The sequence below is a fragment of the Hermetia illucens genome, chromosome 1, assembly GCF_905115235.1.
Source record: "Hermetia illucens chromosome 1, iHerIll2.2.curated.20191125, whole genome shotgun sequence".
Lineage (NCBI taxonomy): Eukaryota > Metazoa > Arthropoda > Insecta > Diptera > Stratiomyidae > Hermetia > Hermetia illucens.
The window spans coordinates 96,175,714-96,192,111 of record NC_051849.1 but is presented as its reverse complement, the minus strand read 5'-3'; the positions used below and the strand labels follow the sequence as shown (position 1 = coordinate 96,192,111).

Genomic DNA, 16,398 nt, shown 5'->3' with positions numbered 1-16,398 from the left:
TGGCGTGCGCCCACGTGGTTGCGAACACATGATTGCGAGTTGTGAGCGAGCAAGTGGCAGCATCTGTCATAACAACAGACATTGCACAGCTATTTATGGCTTCGTATATTCCAACGGGAACCAAAGGTAGAGCTACCTTCAAGACTCATTTTGGATTAATAGTAATGGATCTCAATGGATTCAGTGAGCGAATGCCGCTTCAGAATTCCTCTATGGGAAGCTTGGTGGAAGCAAACACGCGCAACATTTTTGGCAATAGATCCGTGTTTGCTCTCCTTGGAAGTGACGAGGGAATAAGTAGATGCATCCAAGATCTATATTTTGAATGCATCCGGTTCCTGCTGGGATAAGGTGAAGAAACACATACAAGAAAACCATCTAGGCGATATCGACACGCCAATAACAGTTAGTTACATTATCCCTACCCGAAAGGTACACTATAAGATTCCGCACCACTTTAAGGCTGAAGTTGCCCTTCCTGTGGATAATTTTCTTGAGAACATCTTAGTTTTCCTTCTTTAGCTTTTTTTAGTTATTTGCATATCGGTGTCAATAATTTGAGACAGACATATGCATATATTTTTATATGTCAATGAAGTTGAGGAATTCAATTGCGTAATTAATAACTATGTACGAATTGAAAAACGTGTAGCTTTCGGTATTCTACCGTTGCCTCCTGCCAGAGGATTATTGGTACTCTTATCCACAAAAACCACCTTCTTCTCCTTCCATTCTCACTGTGGAACTTCCATATGGCTTTACGTCGGGAGACTGGATCAGAATTTATCTTGCACTCCTGTTAACATTCGTGTTCCTCTCTCGTTAATTCTTCCGCTGACTTCTTTCTGTCTAAACTGCTTATGGATAACTGCTATCACTTTTTCAACTTTAGTCCATATCGCCTTCGATTTCAACATATAATGCATGATGTTTTCGGCTTTTAAGTGTTTCTCGGTTGTAGCTTCCAATGGAGCCCTCTGCGCTGAAATAAAATGTGTTCCACGTCCTCTGCAATATTCTGAAACTTTGGGCAAGATATATCTAATAGTTGTCATGCCCAATTCGATAGAGATATGCTTGATAACTTCCGTATCCGTTCAAAAGCTGTGCTAGGTCGAAACCTACTCCGCCGTGTGATCGTTTGAACCATTTACGAATATTCCATATGATTCTGTGGGTTTGCCGGCCTTTTTCTGACTCGTCTCACTTTTCTTGCCATTCCGCGATAGTTTCACATCATGCGAACTGCCGCCGACGGGCAAGAGATTCTTCGGTGAGATACTCACGGCTGTAAAGACGTTGTCCTGTCCTCGTGGGAATATCAATCAGGATTATTCCTGTTATCATGCAGGCTGCTTCATCAGATATTGTACTGTAAGCGCAACCTGTTCGGAGTTCAGTTATGCAACTCTAATCTTTCTATTGTTTGTTTCATTGTGCATTTACCCACATTGAGGCTACATATAGAAGAATCGAACTGACCACTCTCAAAACAAGCAGTCCGGTGTTTTATGCCTTGGTTGTTATTTGAAAATTCTGGTGCATTGAGCGCAGGTTTGAAATATATTGTTTTTGTTCCAAGTTTTATCTTCATAGAAGTGCACTTTCTCCGCTTGGCAGTAACTACTACTTCCTGCGAGCGATAGAGCAGCATATACCTAAAAGGGGGGTGCCCATTTTTGTTCACCAAATATAGTTATGTGGGGTATCAAGTAAAAGGTCTCGAGGAGGACTTTATGAAGTAGGTATTAGTTTTGACATTCGTTGTAAAGGAGTGGAATCCGAAAAGGTCAATTACTTCAAGGACCCATGTAACCAAATATTTTTACAAAAAAAAACAAAATCTTTTATACTTGAAGCGCCGAGCTTCTTGTTTCGGACTTGTTTTAGTCTTCATCCTGATTAGTTTTGTTATGAAACGCTAAGAAAAGGCGATCTGCATACAGCAACTGTAATAGTAAAAACAGCGACTGACAGGGTATGCACATGTTATTTTCGTTTAATATCAAGGGAATCGGAGAGGTGCCGGAGGGGTGCCCAAAGGTAAGAAACATATACTAAAAAATATTGCGAGAATGGGATTTATGATGCAAATCAAATTCCAGAATTGATAGAGATTGTTCATAATTTTGTTATACCATAAAGATTTGACTAATAACGCAACAAAAAGCATGGAACCCTAAGTGGAATTACAAACGAACTTATAGAAAGCTTCGAAATAAAATCAGTGTCAATGCCTAGATATGGTTTGGCTTTTTTTATTCAGTCCGAAATTTAGATATTTCATTATGAACATACCGATCGACACTAAATGTACATACGCTACTATTCAAATTCGTCAAATAGACGCGTGCTCTTTTGACATAAATATAATAATTCGATCAATATTTTCGAGAGGGAGGACAGAATATAAGATTTATAAGATAAACCATCTATATCATAAAATAAACCAACTATATCAACCGTCCCGGTTGAGCTTAAAAGACTGGGGTCACGGGTCAATTTGGTTCGTGGAGCTATTAAAGAAGAAGAAAGACGGGTACTGATATTAATGAGATGTGGAATAACTTAAATAAGGAACGTGTCTCAGATATTCAAAATGTTTTTAGATACGATCAAATAATAGGGTATCAAGTTACAAGAGAATACTTGTTAGTTTTCGAAAGTTGATGGAACTACTTTGGCGATACTGCGACTGGGGAAGCTGTTGCGTAATCTGCCGTATTTATGAGAATGGAGATTGACATCACGACAACTGACACGAGAGAGTATCTAAAGCAAAAACTATAAATTTGACCCGTCCAAAATCCTGAAAATATAATATTTAATGTAGAAGCGTCATAAGAATTTACCTATTCGATAGAAGATGATTACCTAAATTGCTATTCGATTTGGTTGTAGTACACAAATTAGTCGAATTTATTGAAATATACATAGTATACATATAAAGGACTTGTGGCTTCGTCCAAGGCAGAGGCATCTCAACAGATGCTGTCTCAACTCTACCCTGCGAGTAGTGTGAGAGATGAGTAGGTGATGCATGTGAGTGAAGGTGATATAACCTTGAAAAGTAATATCTCATTACCATCGCAAAAACACTTCGCATTATAGTACTTAACTTCAGCGCATCACCAAAATGATGTTGATATTACACTTGTGATAAGTAATCTCCGTGCAAATGTGATAGCACATTACAAAATCTCGCCACCCTTTGTAGTGTAAGTGAATAGCGGTTGTTGAGTCCGAATCCATTAGTGTTTCCTGTTCCTTGTTCTTTTAGCTGGCTTTCAACTGGAGAAATCATTTCGGGGTTGTGTCATAACTAATAACTATGACGATTCTTTGTTTACAGTGAAAGCCGAACAAAGTAATAGAAAATGCATACTCTTCTAAGTCAACCAATGCTTGTTCGTAAGAATCATGATTCCCTGTTCTTTAGATGTTAAAAAATCTTAGAATCCGTAGAACCGTTTCTTCTTTTGCACGAAAGGTTCGTTCTTCATTCATACCTTGGCATACATGCACAGTTTGAGTAATGAATGGTGGTATTTGTGATATTAATTTGTAATTACTTTGTAATATCACTTTTCTCGAAAAGTGATGAGATCTCACATTACCTGCTGAGGTGATTTTTTTTTATTGCTTAGATCGTTAGCTTAGCTACCCCAAAATACGCTACCAAAATTTCAAAGCGAAATTCGTGTTTCTTTAGATGTAATGGGCATAGACCCGGACTATTATTTGGCTCATGTTCCAGCGCCCTGGCCGTTTTTTGTCCTTACATAATCTTGTAGCATTATATAAATAGCGTATTTAGGCAAATTTGGGCCAGTCCCTTCTACGAGTGCACTTGGGTTTTTTGTAAATGCATTTTGTTTGAGAGTTGAGAGGCGATTTTTCAAAGAATTTTTTCCAAACACGTTTTCCTCAATTTGCGGGAATTCTAACTCAAAAAGTAACAAATTGATCATTATGAAATTTGGAGGTATGATTCCCTTTAAAATTATCAAGAATATGAACCAACATTTGGGACAATCTCATATTTTTATGGATGCTTTTTGCATTATTTTTACAAAAAGTAGTGAAAATTGACCATTGTGGTTTATGTTCTTAGAAAATAAGTTGGTAATGTAGAATTAAAGGCTTTTTGGCTCTAGATAAAAATTGGAGTCGTTACACCTCCTGCACTTGAGCAACTCTAGTTACGGCCTTCATCGGAATAATAGCTTAAATTTTTCAAAGAAATTCGGGAAAGTTTTTCGGAATATAACTTTGATTGAATTCCAATTAATTTTTTCTACTAAAAGAAATCTCAAAAACATACATGAAAGTAGGTCTTCTAATACGGTTTCCTCCTTGAGGGGGTCATCTCGCGTGAAGGCGATCGGATATCGATATCACCGCTATAGGGTCCGCAATCGATCTTAAAGAAAAGAATAAACGGCTCTTTAACGTCTGGAATATTGCACGGTTCGCAAACTAGGATTATTAAAAAATATTGAAAGGTAATTGTTTAGGATATGCGGGATCCTAAGTCCACATCCACATGATGGTAGACCGGACCAATGAGGAGCAACTTACTCCCACGTTTTATAGTCCATGGATTCCTAGTTTGAGGCATAGCACCCAAGCATTCAAAATTAAGAAAACTAAAAACTGACTGACGGTCCACCATCATGTGGATGTAGACTTCGGATCCCGCATATCCTAAACAACTGTCCAGCTTTGGTCTAGCTTAAACTAAAACAACTGGCAGTTTAGTCAAATATAATCCGCAACCTTGTCGTATTTTTGCGATGATATAAGGAAGCGCTTTTCCACCTGTTGGCATTTTCTGTCACGCAGCCCCCAGGGCAGATATGAGGCTGCGTCTGAAAGGTTGCCTCTGCCCTGGACGAAACCGTCAGTCATTTTTTGATTTTTTTAATATTAAAAGGTAAATTTTTGGTGCTTTGTTCAACTTTTTTTTTGTAAATGTTGGTGTTTTCTCACGGCTCCTTTAATCCTAGTTTGCGAATCATGGAAATGTATTTTGAATATGTCGTGACAATTTCAAAGAATTTGGTTTAAACGACTTTGAGCTATGGTGGCACTCAATTCTCAACATGCAGTTTCGCGTAAAGTGCATTTAATAATTAGAATGTGACTACTAACCATAAAATCTTAACTGACCATTAATCTGCTATACCTGGTCGATAAATCTTCGGTTTCTTTGAAAAAACACATGTAGGGCCTTTAATTCTCGCTCTTTTAACGAAGTTATTCGAACATCGTTCGAACCGATACAATTGCGCTTCATTAAGGCAATTGACATAAACCTGACATATGAGGCTTTACTGGAATTTCTGAACGACTCGGAATATCGAAAAATCACTTTGCCCAAATATTCTACACTATATCTAGATCCAAAAAAAGGAAAATATCGATCACCTGGATCTAACCCCTTTAAGTATTCTTGGACGCGCGTATTAATAACGTAATGCATTAGGTAAAAGGCAAGTGTTGACCAAGGAAGTCGATGTTCAACATGCTCATCTTAGCGGAAACCCCTGAAACGTAAATTTTGGAAGGGATTTTAGGTAGGACAATGAAATCAGGTTAGTAATAGAAGAATTTCCAGTTGCCTGAATAAAGTCATATACGACCGGAGATTCCGAAATAATTGGGAGAACTCATCGACCAACACAAGCATTTGAAGAAGAGGAAAAAACGAAGCGATTCTTCTGAATAGTAAACTTCAGCAAAGTTAACACCTACAATCATGAAGTTCCCAATTCAAGCATTTCTTTAGCATTAAAGACCATCCAAGACCAGTTTTTGAATTTATCTGTAATTAATTTTAATCGCTTAAGTCTTTAAAAGATAAAAACAGGCGAATGCAGACCCTGGTACATCGCACAGTTATCTAAACTAGAATTTAACGGACAAGAAAACTTGTGTGAGCATTATTGATGATTTCTTCACACGTACTAATGGCTCTCCTCATAGCCGTCTGCTCGCAATCCTGTTTATTTGTATTCAAATTGACCAAAATTTCTATTCAATTCATCAAATAGATTATTCATCCGCTGATCATCTGCTCAATTCAAATTAACATAAATAGCTTTATTTATATTCCATCAAAAATATAATGTGCAAGCAGGTTCTCCTCTCATTCTCTTGGGGCTAGAAAACCGGTAGAAAAAGGCGCCGCAATTCTATTCTTATAAGAACAGTAGAAGTCTGAACTGAAATTCGAATCTTTTGTAAGAGTGATTTATCTTAATTTCAATTTGGGCAGGCTTAGTATTTATTCAACAACAAGTTCCGGTGAGTTTTGGGAAAAAGGTCAAGTTCCGTAAAGACTTTGATGATCTGTTAAGTGGATTGTAGGTGCTTCTAGTCGGAAAGTTCGATAAAAAGAATGAAATTAATTCGAAGCAATTTATGTATGTATATAATTTAGGCAGTAAATGTAGCGAATAAATTAAATAACTTTTGCAAAAAGGGAATGCTTGAACGGTTAGATTAGGCAAATGTTTGTAGTAAAAATAAAAATTACTCAGATTTCCAATTCGAACGTTTTAAAATTGGTTTGTTATTATATATTGAACAGAATGAGCTTTGTAATTGGAGATGACATAGTCAAATTATTCATTAGTAAGACGCATAATCAAGAAAAATATGAAAAGATGATTGCTTTGTTTGGTTCGACAGAATTGGTCGACTTGATTTATAATATATATTCTGTGATGACATAGTTGAAAAACCCTAGTCGACACGTGCATATTGCGTCACCTGCGAAAGCCTTATCGTTACCCATTGAAGAATTGGCTCCCTTGTACTGTTTTGGTATATCTTGGTGTTGGATCATTTATTTATAATGACACTTTGGGATCCATGTTTGTTTGTTGGCAGGATATATGTGGCTGGGTATCATGAAAGTGTTTACAAGGGAAGGTCCGTTAACTCCTGTTGGACTTTTTAAATTTGCCGCCTTGCCAATTTCTTTTTTAAGGTTTTGTGTAAAACAAAACCTTATTAAAATCGATTCAATGTCTGTCTGTCTGTCTGTCTGTCGCACGCATTTTTCTCCAAAACGGCTAAACCGATCCGAACGAAATTTGGTGGACAGATGGGAACTATGAAATCCCACGCATACAGCGAGTGGCATAAATTTAGGTGAAGTTTAAAGGGGGGCTCCCCATACATGCAAAGGGGGGATTCAAACATTTTTTTCACCGGATATAGTTGTGTAGGATATCAAATGAAAGGTCTTGATTTGTACTTTCCGAAAGTGACAATAGTTTTGGCATGAATTGCAAAGTGCGTGAGTAAGAACTCAAAATGTACGCACTTGAAGTGAGACAGGACTCATTTTCGGAAACTATCCAACCTTAAAATTCGAAAAAAATCAGGGTGGTGCGCCTAGATGAAATCTAGGCCTCAAAATATGTCCCATTCCGATATCGGCTCAAATAAACTTATTAATAGTATATTACTGCTTTTTAGAAATTTACTGAAAAACCCCCCTTAAATTCATCCTAGAACTTCTGAATTTTGTACCAGCATAGAGGACAATATTTCGTATATTCGTGCTAAATTTCGTGAAAATCTGGTAATTAACGCCAAAGTTATAGCAGTTCAAACTTAGCAATTTCGCGCGAATTTACCGCTTCCAAAGCCATGCAAATCAGATGCTGACGTCATAATTACCCGGAATAATTGATATTCGCGTGAAATATTAAAGTCGTATTTATGAAGAATCTATTTATCTGCAGCCCTTTTTAAGGTTTTGTGTAAAACACTTATGTGAAATCTAATCTTCGAGAGATGTCCCATTCCGGTATCTGCTCAAATAAATTTACCAATAGTATATTATCAACTTTTAGAAATTGACTAAAAAACTCCCCTTAAGTTCCTCCTAGATGTACTAAATATATATGCACCGGCATAGAGGACAGTCTCGTGCATACACATGCCAAGTTCCATGAAATTCCAACTATTAGTGTCAAAGTTATAGAAGTTCAAACTTATCAATTTCGTGCTAATTAACAGCATCCTAAGCCATACAAATAAGATGCTGACGTCATAATTAACGAGAATAATTGAATTTCAGGTGAAATATTAAAATTCCATTCAAGAAGAATCTAATTATCCCTAGCCCTTTTTAAGGTTTTGTGTGAAACAAAACCTTATTAGAATCGAGACGGTGTCTGTCTGTCAGTCTGTCCGTCTGTCCGTCTGTCTGTCTGTCTGTCTGTCTGTCACACCCGATTTATTCGGAAACGGCTAGAGCGATTGTCACGAAAATTGGTGAGAGTATGTAATCTGGTGTTCCCTTTACATGCAGTAAGTGGCGCCATCTTGTGTTAAGTTTAAGGGGGGGCTCCCCATACATGTGAATGGAGGGCGTACATTTTTTTTTTACACAATGTAGCCATGTGGGGTATCAAATGAAAGGTATCAATTAGTACTTTTCGAAACTGGTTCAATATTTGATGTTGGGTGAAACGTAGGGGAGTGAGGGCTCAAAATATGACCCCCAAAAAGTGTAACAGGTTTCGTTCTCAGAACTTATCCAACCGAAAAATCTGAAAAAAATCACAGTGATGCATCCCTACGAAATCTAGGCCCCAAAATATATCCGGTTCCGATATCTGCACAAATAAAGTTAATAATAGTATATTTCCTCATTTTAGAAATTCACCCGTCACCCCCCTTATATTCATACCAGAATTACAAAATTTGGCACGCGTATAAGGAAGAACATACGGCACAAGTTAGTCAAGTTTGAAAAAAATCCAACTATTATTAACAAAGTTATAGGGGGTGAAACTTCACATTTTTTTGTGAATTTTGTGCACTCTACAACCTGCATGACGTCATCATCACGTATCAATTCGTCAATACCACTACGAAATGAGTTCTTATGAATTGGGTGGTAGAGAATTATTTTGTTTTAGTTTTTTAGTTATTTGTCAACCAGACATGTGTGTATGTAGGTATATAATATATGCGTGCTAATGAACTTTGGGGGTAGTGCCTAATTTATATAGATATATGAAGTAAATCGGAAATATGGGCACGATAAATTTATATACTTGCGTATATGTGTACAGTGTTCGGAAATAGGCAGTTTGTTTGTTTAGGGTGAGCGTAACATCTATGGCTGTAATATGTACGTGTCTCGTAGTTTGGAAAAATATGAAGGATTATGTTGGATTTGTAGCTATATACGGATAGAAAAATGTGGGCTGAAATTTCTTACATAAGATGAACACAAAACCTTTATACCCGAAGCGCGAGCTTCCGGTATTCCGACTTGTTTTTATTTGATGTTGGTTAAATTCTTGGCATTTGCTAATAATATTAAACTCATCTGTAAAGCGTATGAGGTCGGCTATTATCAATACAGGGGTTTCCATCAAATGATTTATTTAAAAAGCTTTCTAAAAAATAGAGGGCAATGGAATTTTTAGCTATGTGATACGGAGCTGTCATGCACTCGTCGCTCCTCATATCTTTCTGTTTTTCTTCAGCCTTTGTGGTGTTCACAAGCAGGGTCGGCTCGTCGTGATCGGTTGCGTCATTTTATTTTATCAAATGCCTGATCAGGATGTAATCGCGAGACCTTTAAATTCCCATCCAGTGTATCAAGCCACCATTGTTTTGGCCGGCTTTTTGGTTGCTTACCATTTACTTCGATGTTCTGACCAATACTGGTTATTAAATTCTCGTTAGCGTTAATTACGTGATCACACCATCGAAAACACCTCTATCGCAGTTGTTCCACGATCGGTGCAAATCCATATCGATTGCGGATATTCTCACTTCAGACGTAATCAAAACGTGTCATGCCACCAGTGCAATGCAACATCTTCGTCCCCATTACCGCAAGATGCCGTTCATTGTCCTTTATAATCGGCCAACACTCAGAACTATAAAGAGCGACAGACGGACGACATTGCAGTAAATTTTAGACTTGGAGCGTGCGCTGATACGTAGATCACAAAGAACACCAATTGGGGAATGCCACTTTATCCAGGTTGCGTTAATGCGTGAAAAAAATTTCATTACTCAGTTCTCCATTGGCTGATAGCATTGACTCGAAATATTTAAATCGCTCAGTTCTGGCAATGGCAGCAACGTGCCCAGAACTGAGCGATTTCAATATCTCGGGTTAATGCTATAAACCAATGGAGAACTACGTCATGCTCCTCACATAGGGAAACACAAAACCTTTTATACCTGAAACGTCAAGCTTCCGGTTTCCCGATTTGGTCTGAAGATAGCCAAAGTAGGAGGCTATACATAGGTTCACATGTAATGATAATGCTGTCGGAATACTAGAAGTTCGGCGCTTCGGGTATAAAGGTTTTTTGTTTATCTTATATGAGAAACTCTCTATCTACATTCGTCCATTGCTCTATAGCTAAGAATGCAAAATATTTCTTCAAATGTTGCCAAACTTCAAGATATAAACATGTGCATATAAATTAACGCATCTCCACATATTTCTACTTTAATTCGTGCTCAGAAGAATGCACAGGTACGTAAATTAAATACCGCTGGTACTAAGGTACCGTACACACTTGTCCATCTTATTGTAGACTACCCGCAAACTTCATTGGCGCACACATATACATACATATGTCTGTCTCCAGTCAATGATAATAATAATAATCGTTGGCGCAACAATCCATATTGGATCAGGGCCTTGAAGTGTGTTAGAGCACTTCATTCAAGACCGTAACGGAACACTACAGTATACTGTAGGAGGCAATGTGGTTAGCATTGCGCTCGCCCAAGATTATTACCCTGATTTGACTCAGGTACTCATTCACAGCTGAGTCGACTGGTATCCGATGTCAAATCACGATACAAATCCCACTGTCACCAGTGAGATTTGAACCGCGACCCGCCGTACGACAGCCTTGTGCTCTAACTACTCAGCTATCCGGACACCAGTCATTCATGCTGGTATAAAAAAGCTAAACCGGAAGCTAGAAAAGTATGAGAGGTTATGTGTATTTTTTTGTAAAGATTTTTAAGTGTGCATTTGTCCCATTAGTACCTAGTACGTAATATATGCATATGTTATGTGAAAACATCCACTTTGAAGTGATATTGACATTCAAAGTCTTGAATTTTCAAAGAAGCGACAGCTTTGACCTATTATAACTTTGTTAGTAATAATGCGATTTTTACCGAATTTGGTAGGAACATGCTTTATGCTGAAGCCTATATTGCTACTGGGCAGGTTACTGCCGCTAGCGGAACTGAGCGATTTAAATATCTCGAGTCAATGCTATCAGCCAATGGAGAACTGCATTATGCTCCTCATATAGGGAAACAAAAAACCTTTTATGCCTGAAGCGTCAAGCTTCCGGTTTCCCGAGTTGCTTATTAATAAATGTGCTTTATCAGAAAAGCAGTTGTAACCATTGCTACAATTCCTCACAATCTGTAGGCAAAACTGGTTTTGTTGAATAAAAACGAAAAATAGAGCCGCAAAAACGTATCATCTTTCTCCCGCAAAACTAGTTGTTTCAAAAAAGTTTCTCTTTCAATGTATAACGGAAATTTTCGAAATTCAACGTAATAGCGACCTTCACGAGGTAGCCGTTTTACAAATTGTTGATATAAAGTTGCTGCCGGCGACTCAAAGCTTGTGAAAAGTTAGACGCCTTATTTTGAGTTCAACTAGGTTTGAGTGAGAACAATTGGGATATGGCCAATTACTGATCAAAATGAAATATTTAGTCCCGCAGTTTATTGAACACTCTTGTGGACTCTATATCACTTAAAGCGCAAAAGTAATCAGTTCTTCTTTCAAATGCTGTCTAGGATTCGAAAGCGTTGTGAGTAACGCAACCGTATCCGTTAAGGTTCTCATTCAAATTTTACTCAAAAGGTCCAGCATTATATTTTCAATGGCTCATTACTTGGATCATTTAGATTCTATATGTATCCCAGCTCAGGTGTGTTTCTTTGTTGAAGTTTAGCCGGGACTTGGACCAACGGTTCTTGAGTCACTGTCGAAGGATGATTCAATGTTCTCGATTGTGTCGAAGATTGGTTGGTTTGCCTTGATGTATAGTATATGCTGCGGTCAAATTGTTTTTCTCCTACTTCTGCTCCCTGAATTTCTGTATGAAAGTCCGGACATCTGGGAGCATCTTTTCAGGACAGCATCATAACCAATTCATTCGTAGATGTTCACAGGCTCTCTGGAGGCAGCCGCATATACCAAGTAGAACTGCCAGAAGCATGTAGCACTCAGTCCACGTAGCGATGACACATGGTGGTTACTTCCAGAGAGCGATGTCGGTGTTCTACCAAACTGTAGGCTGCGAGATGGCAACCTGTTGTCTTGGTTTTTTGAAAGTTCACAAAGCGATAGAGAATGGTTTAGAAAGCAGTACTACATTTTTGTTTGAGATTTGACGCAGTCCTAAGTCCACATCCAGTTGATATCAGCCTGGACCAACTGAGAAACAACTTTCTTCCACACGAAACCGTCAGTTACTTTTTTGATTTCTTGGGCCTTTAGTTAAAAAAGGCGGGGTCCGTGGACCACAAACATGGAAGAAAGTTTCTTCCCAATTGGTCCGGTTCGACATAAACTGGATGTGGACTTAAGACTCCTTCAATTCTCAAGCAAAAATAATTTCAGTCGCCCCAGTTGGGATCTGTATATATTATATAAGGCGTATTTGAGATATAATTCTCACTCATGTTATGTTTGCGGTTATACATAAAGGACCACCTGTAGCCACTTTCGGTTACGCTGCTCCCAGGACAGCCGTCTGATGAGTTGCCTCAGCGCTGGAGGAAACCGTCGGTCACTTTTTTGAATTTTTTGGACAATACTACAATATCCCTTCCGATGTGATCGTCGTTGAAAACCCGAATTTGGAGATGCAGGTGGAGTAAAAAACTTCTGCAACCGCCAATCGTGTCCTTGATTAGTACAATATATAAGATCCTATAAGAGATGGACAGTAGTTTTGCTCCTTTGATGAAGAATGCAACAGCAAGCCCACCCCTAACTTCGTTTGGATTTTTCTCCGAGTGCTGCGCCGGTTGGGTTGTAAGTTGTGGCAGTTTATGTGTTAGGTTAAGGCCTTTTCAATAACGTTAGTATGTAGAATGTAAACTCGACATATGGCAATCTTCTGCCACTTCTATGAGCATGCAGAATTCGCTCAAGTTGCGAACTGAATTTGTCGTCTGAATTCCTTCCTTCCTTGAGTCGTACTATAATGATGTCGTAGTTTGTAAACGAGTTTGGTTTGCCAAAATTCTCCACCCGAGAGAAGGTGCCTGTTGCAATGTTATTCATGGATGATTTCTGTGAAATTGTATAATTTCCTGCGCTTTGGTTGAAATCTCTAATTTTCCGTCAATCAAATATATTGGCCTGCAAGTCCCTGTATTTCACTGAACTTTATTTGAAAAAACTTGAACCCGAACAGCGAGTGTCCTTTTGTCTTTCTTCTTAGTTTGATGAAAATTAATCATACCTACACTTTTGAGTCTATCGATGGTTGTTGAATATTAATCTGAACCTGCGGCTAAAACGATATTTATCAGCACATCACTGAGGTAGATGCTAACCTCTGAAGGGGTGAATGGGATCCTTCTTTCCTCGCCCCAACTACCACCATCCTTTTACTGACTGTTGTTTGGTTGTTGAGAAACCTACTTTGTGATTTGTTACAGTAATTTCATTACAGCATAAAAGGGATAATTGAATCTATTTCAGGGGAAGACTGGTTTCTTTTGTAATTTTTAATTAGCCACCACCTGTATGCATTAAAGACACCAAAAAAAGTTCACTTCCATGCAGCCCAATCGTAATTGGCATTGTACAACGTAAATGTATGTCATCATCGCACTGTTTGTTTTTATCATGATGACTTTTACCAAACGGGTGCAGTCTGTTGAAGACATTATTGTATTTCATTTCCAGTAATTGGGAAAGATCTTAATAGTCCAAATGTTCGTCCGACACTTTAGACCTTTCCTTCCTATGAGACCAGAATCTGGGCAAACTACAACACTACTATTCTTTAAAATATTATAAACATCGTTGAAACCGTTTTATTCATTTACAATCTTTATGCATTTCAGATTATTCTAGTCAGTGTGCTGTCCGTGGCGTGTGCCCTAAGGCTAGCCCGTAAAACTCCTTCAAGATATTATAACAACGATTTGTTCGATTATTCACCAAACGACGAATACACCCTACCGAAAGATTTTGAAAATGATAACAACAAAGCGCCAGTTAGCTTCCAGGGCGACGTTAAACAAGCGAAAATCTTAGCCCAAGAAAATAAGAACCACGGGCAAGGAAAATTCAAATACAGGTAACGATACTAAAAAGTCTCCCAACTATGCTGATTAATCGTTATCAGACTCACAATATAGTTAGATCTAAAATACAGCGAATATTTCTCACTTTTAGTTTGCAAACGCAAAATGGAATTGAGTTAACTCAAGTTGGAAAGCTGAAGGACGAGCACACATTTGTGGTTAGCGGTTCATATTCCTACACCGGTGCTGATGGCAAGCGCTACAGGGTTAGGTAAGAGGCACTGACAACGGAAAAGTCCCTTTATCTAATTTGCGCATCCCATTCCACATTCCCACAGGTACACTGCTGATGAACTTGGATATCATCCTATTACCGAATTGGATGTCGAAATTCCAGAGTGAGTAAAGCATCATTGTCAATCGGATCATTAGGGAACAACCAAAAATAAGAACAATAATCCGAATAAATATATCTATAGAAATATAGTGATTATTTGTTCTCTTATTCACAGAATTCAACCGCAGGCACCAAGGCTGAGCAGACCGAATTTGTTTGACTTGCAAACGAAAAGCACGGGAATCTTAAGGCCACCAGTAGCTAAACCAGCCAATGACTTATACAATACACGTATCAACGGATATAACTACGACCGGCCAATAAATAGAAGGTAACTTGGGAACTACACCTGGTCTTATTTCAATTAATTTCAAAATATTCCATTTTGTAGCCCTTTCCCAGGATCTCCTCAGTCCCCCGATAAATTCTACCTTCCAGTTTTTTAACAACCGTTTTCCTGCAAAATTAATGTATTACATTATGAATCGTGTGTTCACTGTGATGATTTTATATTAAAATTTTCCATGAGAAAATATATGAAAAACAATTGTTTTATTTAATTAATGTACATATTTTTATTAAAAAACTATAAGGAAAGTTCGTTTTGAGAATGATGGGGGGTCCTAAGTCCGCATCAACTTAATGCAGGACCGGACCAAATGGGGAGCAACTTACTCCCTCTTTCCTGGTCCACGGGCCCCTCGTTTAGGGCTTGCACCCAAACTTTTAAAAAAAGTCAAGCGACGACGTCTTTACGGTTTCTTACCAGGGCAGAGGCAAATCGTCAGACGCTGCCTCACCTCTACCCTGGGAGTAGCGTGACCGTAGCGGCTCGCAGATGTTGAATGCTCCTTTATATAATTCGTAGAACACGACATGCCTACGAATTATATTAAGCGCAAATCCGCCTTATTGACCAGACCTCTGGTGGGCGTCACCGTAGCGTACCAGAGGTCTGGTCAATAAGGCGGATTTGCGCTTAATATAATTCGTAGGCATGTCGTGTTCTACAAATTATATAAAGGAGCATTCAACATCTGCGAGCCGCTACGGTCACGCTGCTCCCAGGGTAGAGGTGAGGCAGCGTCTGACGATTTGCCTCTGCCCTGGTAAGAAACCGTAAAGCCGTCGTCGCTTGACTTTTTTTATAAGGAAAGTGTTTTATATAGTCCTTACAGGCGCATTATATATTTGCTGCTTGTAGACTACGAACTCTGGAAAGTGTGCGTTAGTGTTTTGGTAAAGTAGCCAGACCAGCATAGGAAAAATTTGTTTAAGCGCTGAAGGGCTGTTTTAACAACCTATGTCTAGTCTTGGCTCTAATAAGGAATTCGAAACATCCTGCTTTTGCGCCGAGGACCACTAATTCAATATCCCTAGTAGCTGTCTGACTCCTGTTTACGACGTCCCTCCATCTGAGGCAGGGTCTGCCATGTATTTGTATATCTTCTGTTCATTTTTTTGTCGAGTGCAGGACATCCATGCAGTCTCAGGTTTCAGTGAGACTCTGGTTTAGTTTCATTACCACCACACTTATTGCGTTGCAAACGATAAGCCTACAGCAGCGGGATAGCATGAATATGAACAGCAATATTCAAGACGACGATCTGGGCCAAAGATGAAGAGGCTGGCCGTCAATCATGGCATCCGCCTACCAGGTTTCCTCTTTTTACCATTGAAATTGCCACTACCGACTTTCCCGGCTGAATTATCTTTACTCATGCTGATTAGTTGGTATTCCTAAGACAGTTCATAGGTTG

General features: G+C 38.6%; 1 protein-coding gene across 1 annotated transcript in view; it reads left to right on the top strand.

The window, feature by feature from the left end:
* The window catches only part of LOC119653480, a 28,755-nt gene extending 13,580 nt beyond the window's left edge, over window positions 1-15,175 (top strand). The window contains exons 2-6 of the mRNA XM_038058111.1: window positions 14,119-14,354; window positions 14,453-14,572; window positions 14,640-14,699; window positions 14,814-14,969; window positions 15,030-15,175. Of these exons, the coding sequence (XP_037914039.1) occupies window positions 14,119-14,354; window positions 14,453-14,572; window positions 14,640-14,699; window positions 14,814-14,969; window positions 15,030-15,084 (627 nt within the window). The 3' untranslated portion in view covers window positions 15,085-15,175. The remainder of the gene's footprint in view (window positions 1-14,118; window positions 14,355-14,452; window positions 14,573-14,639; window positions 14,700-14,813; window positions 14,970-15,029) is intronic.
* The last annotated feature ends 1,223 nt before the right edge of the window (window positions 15,176-16,398 follow it).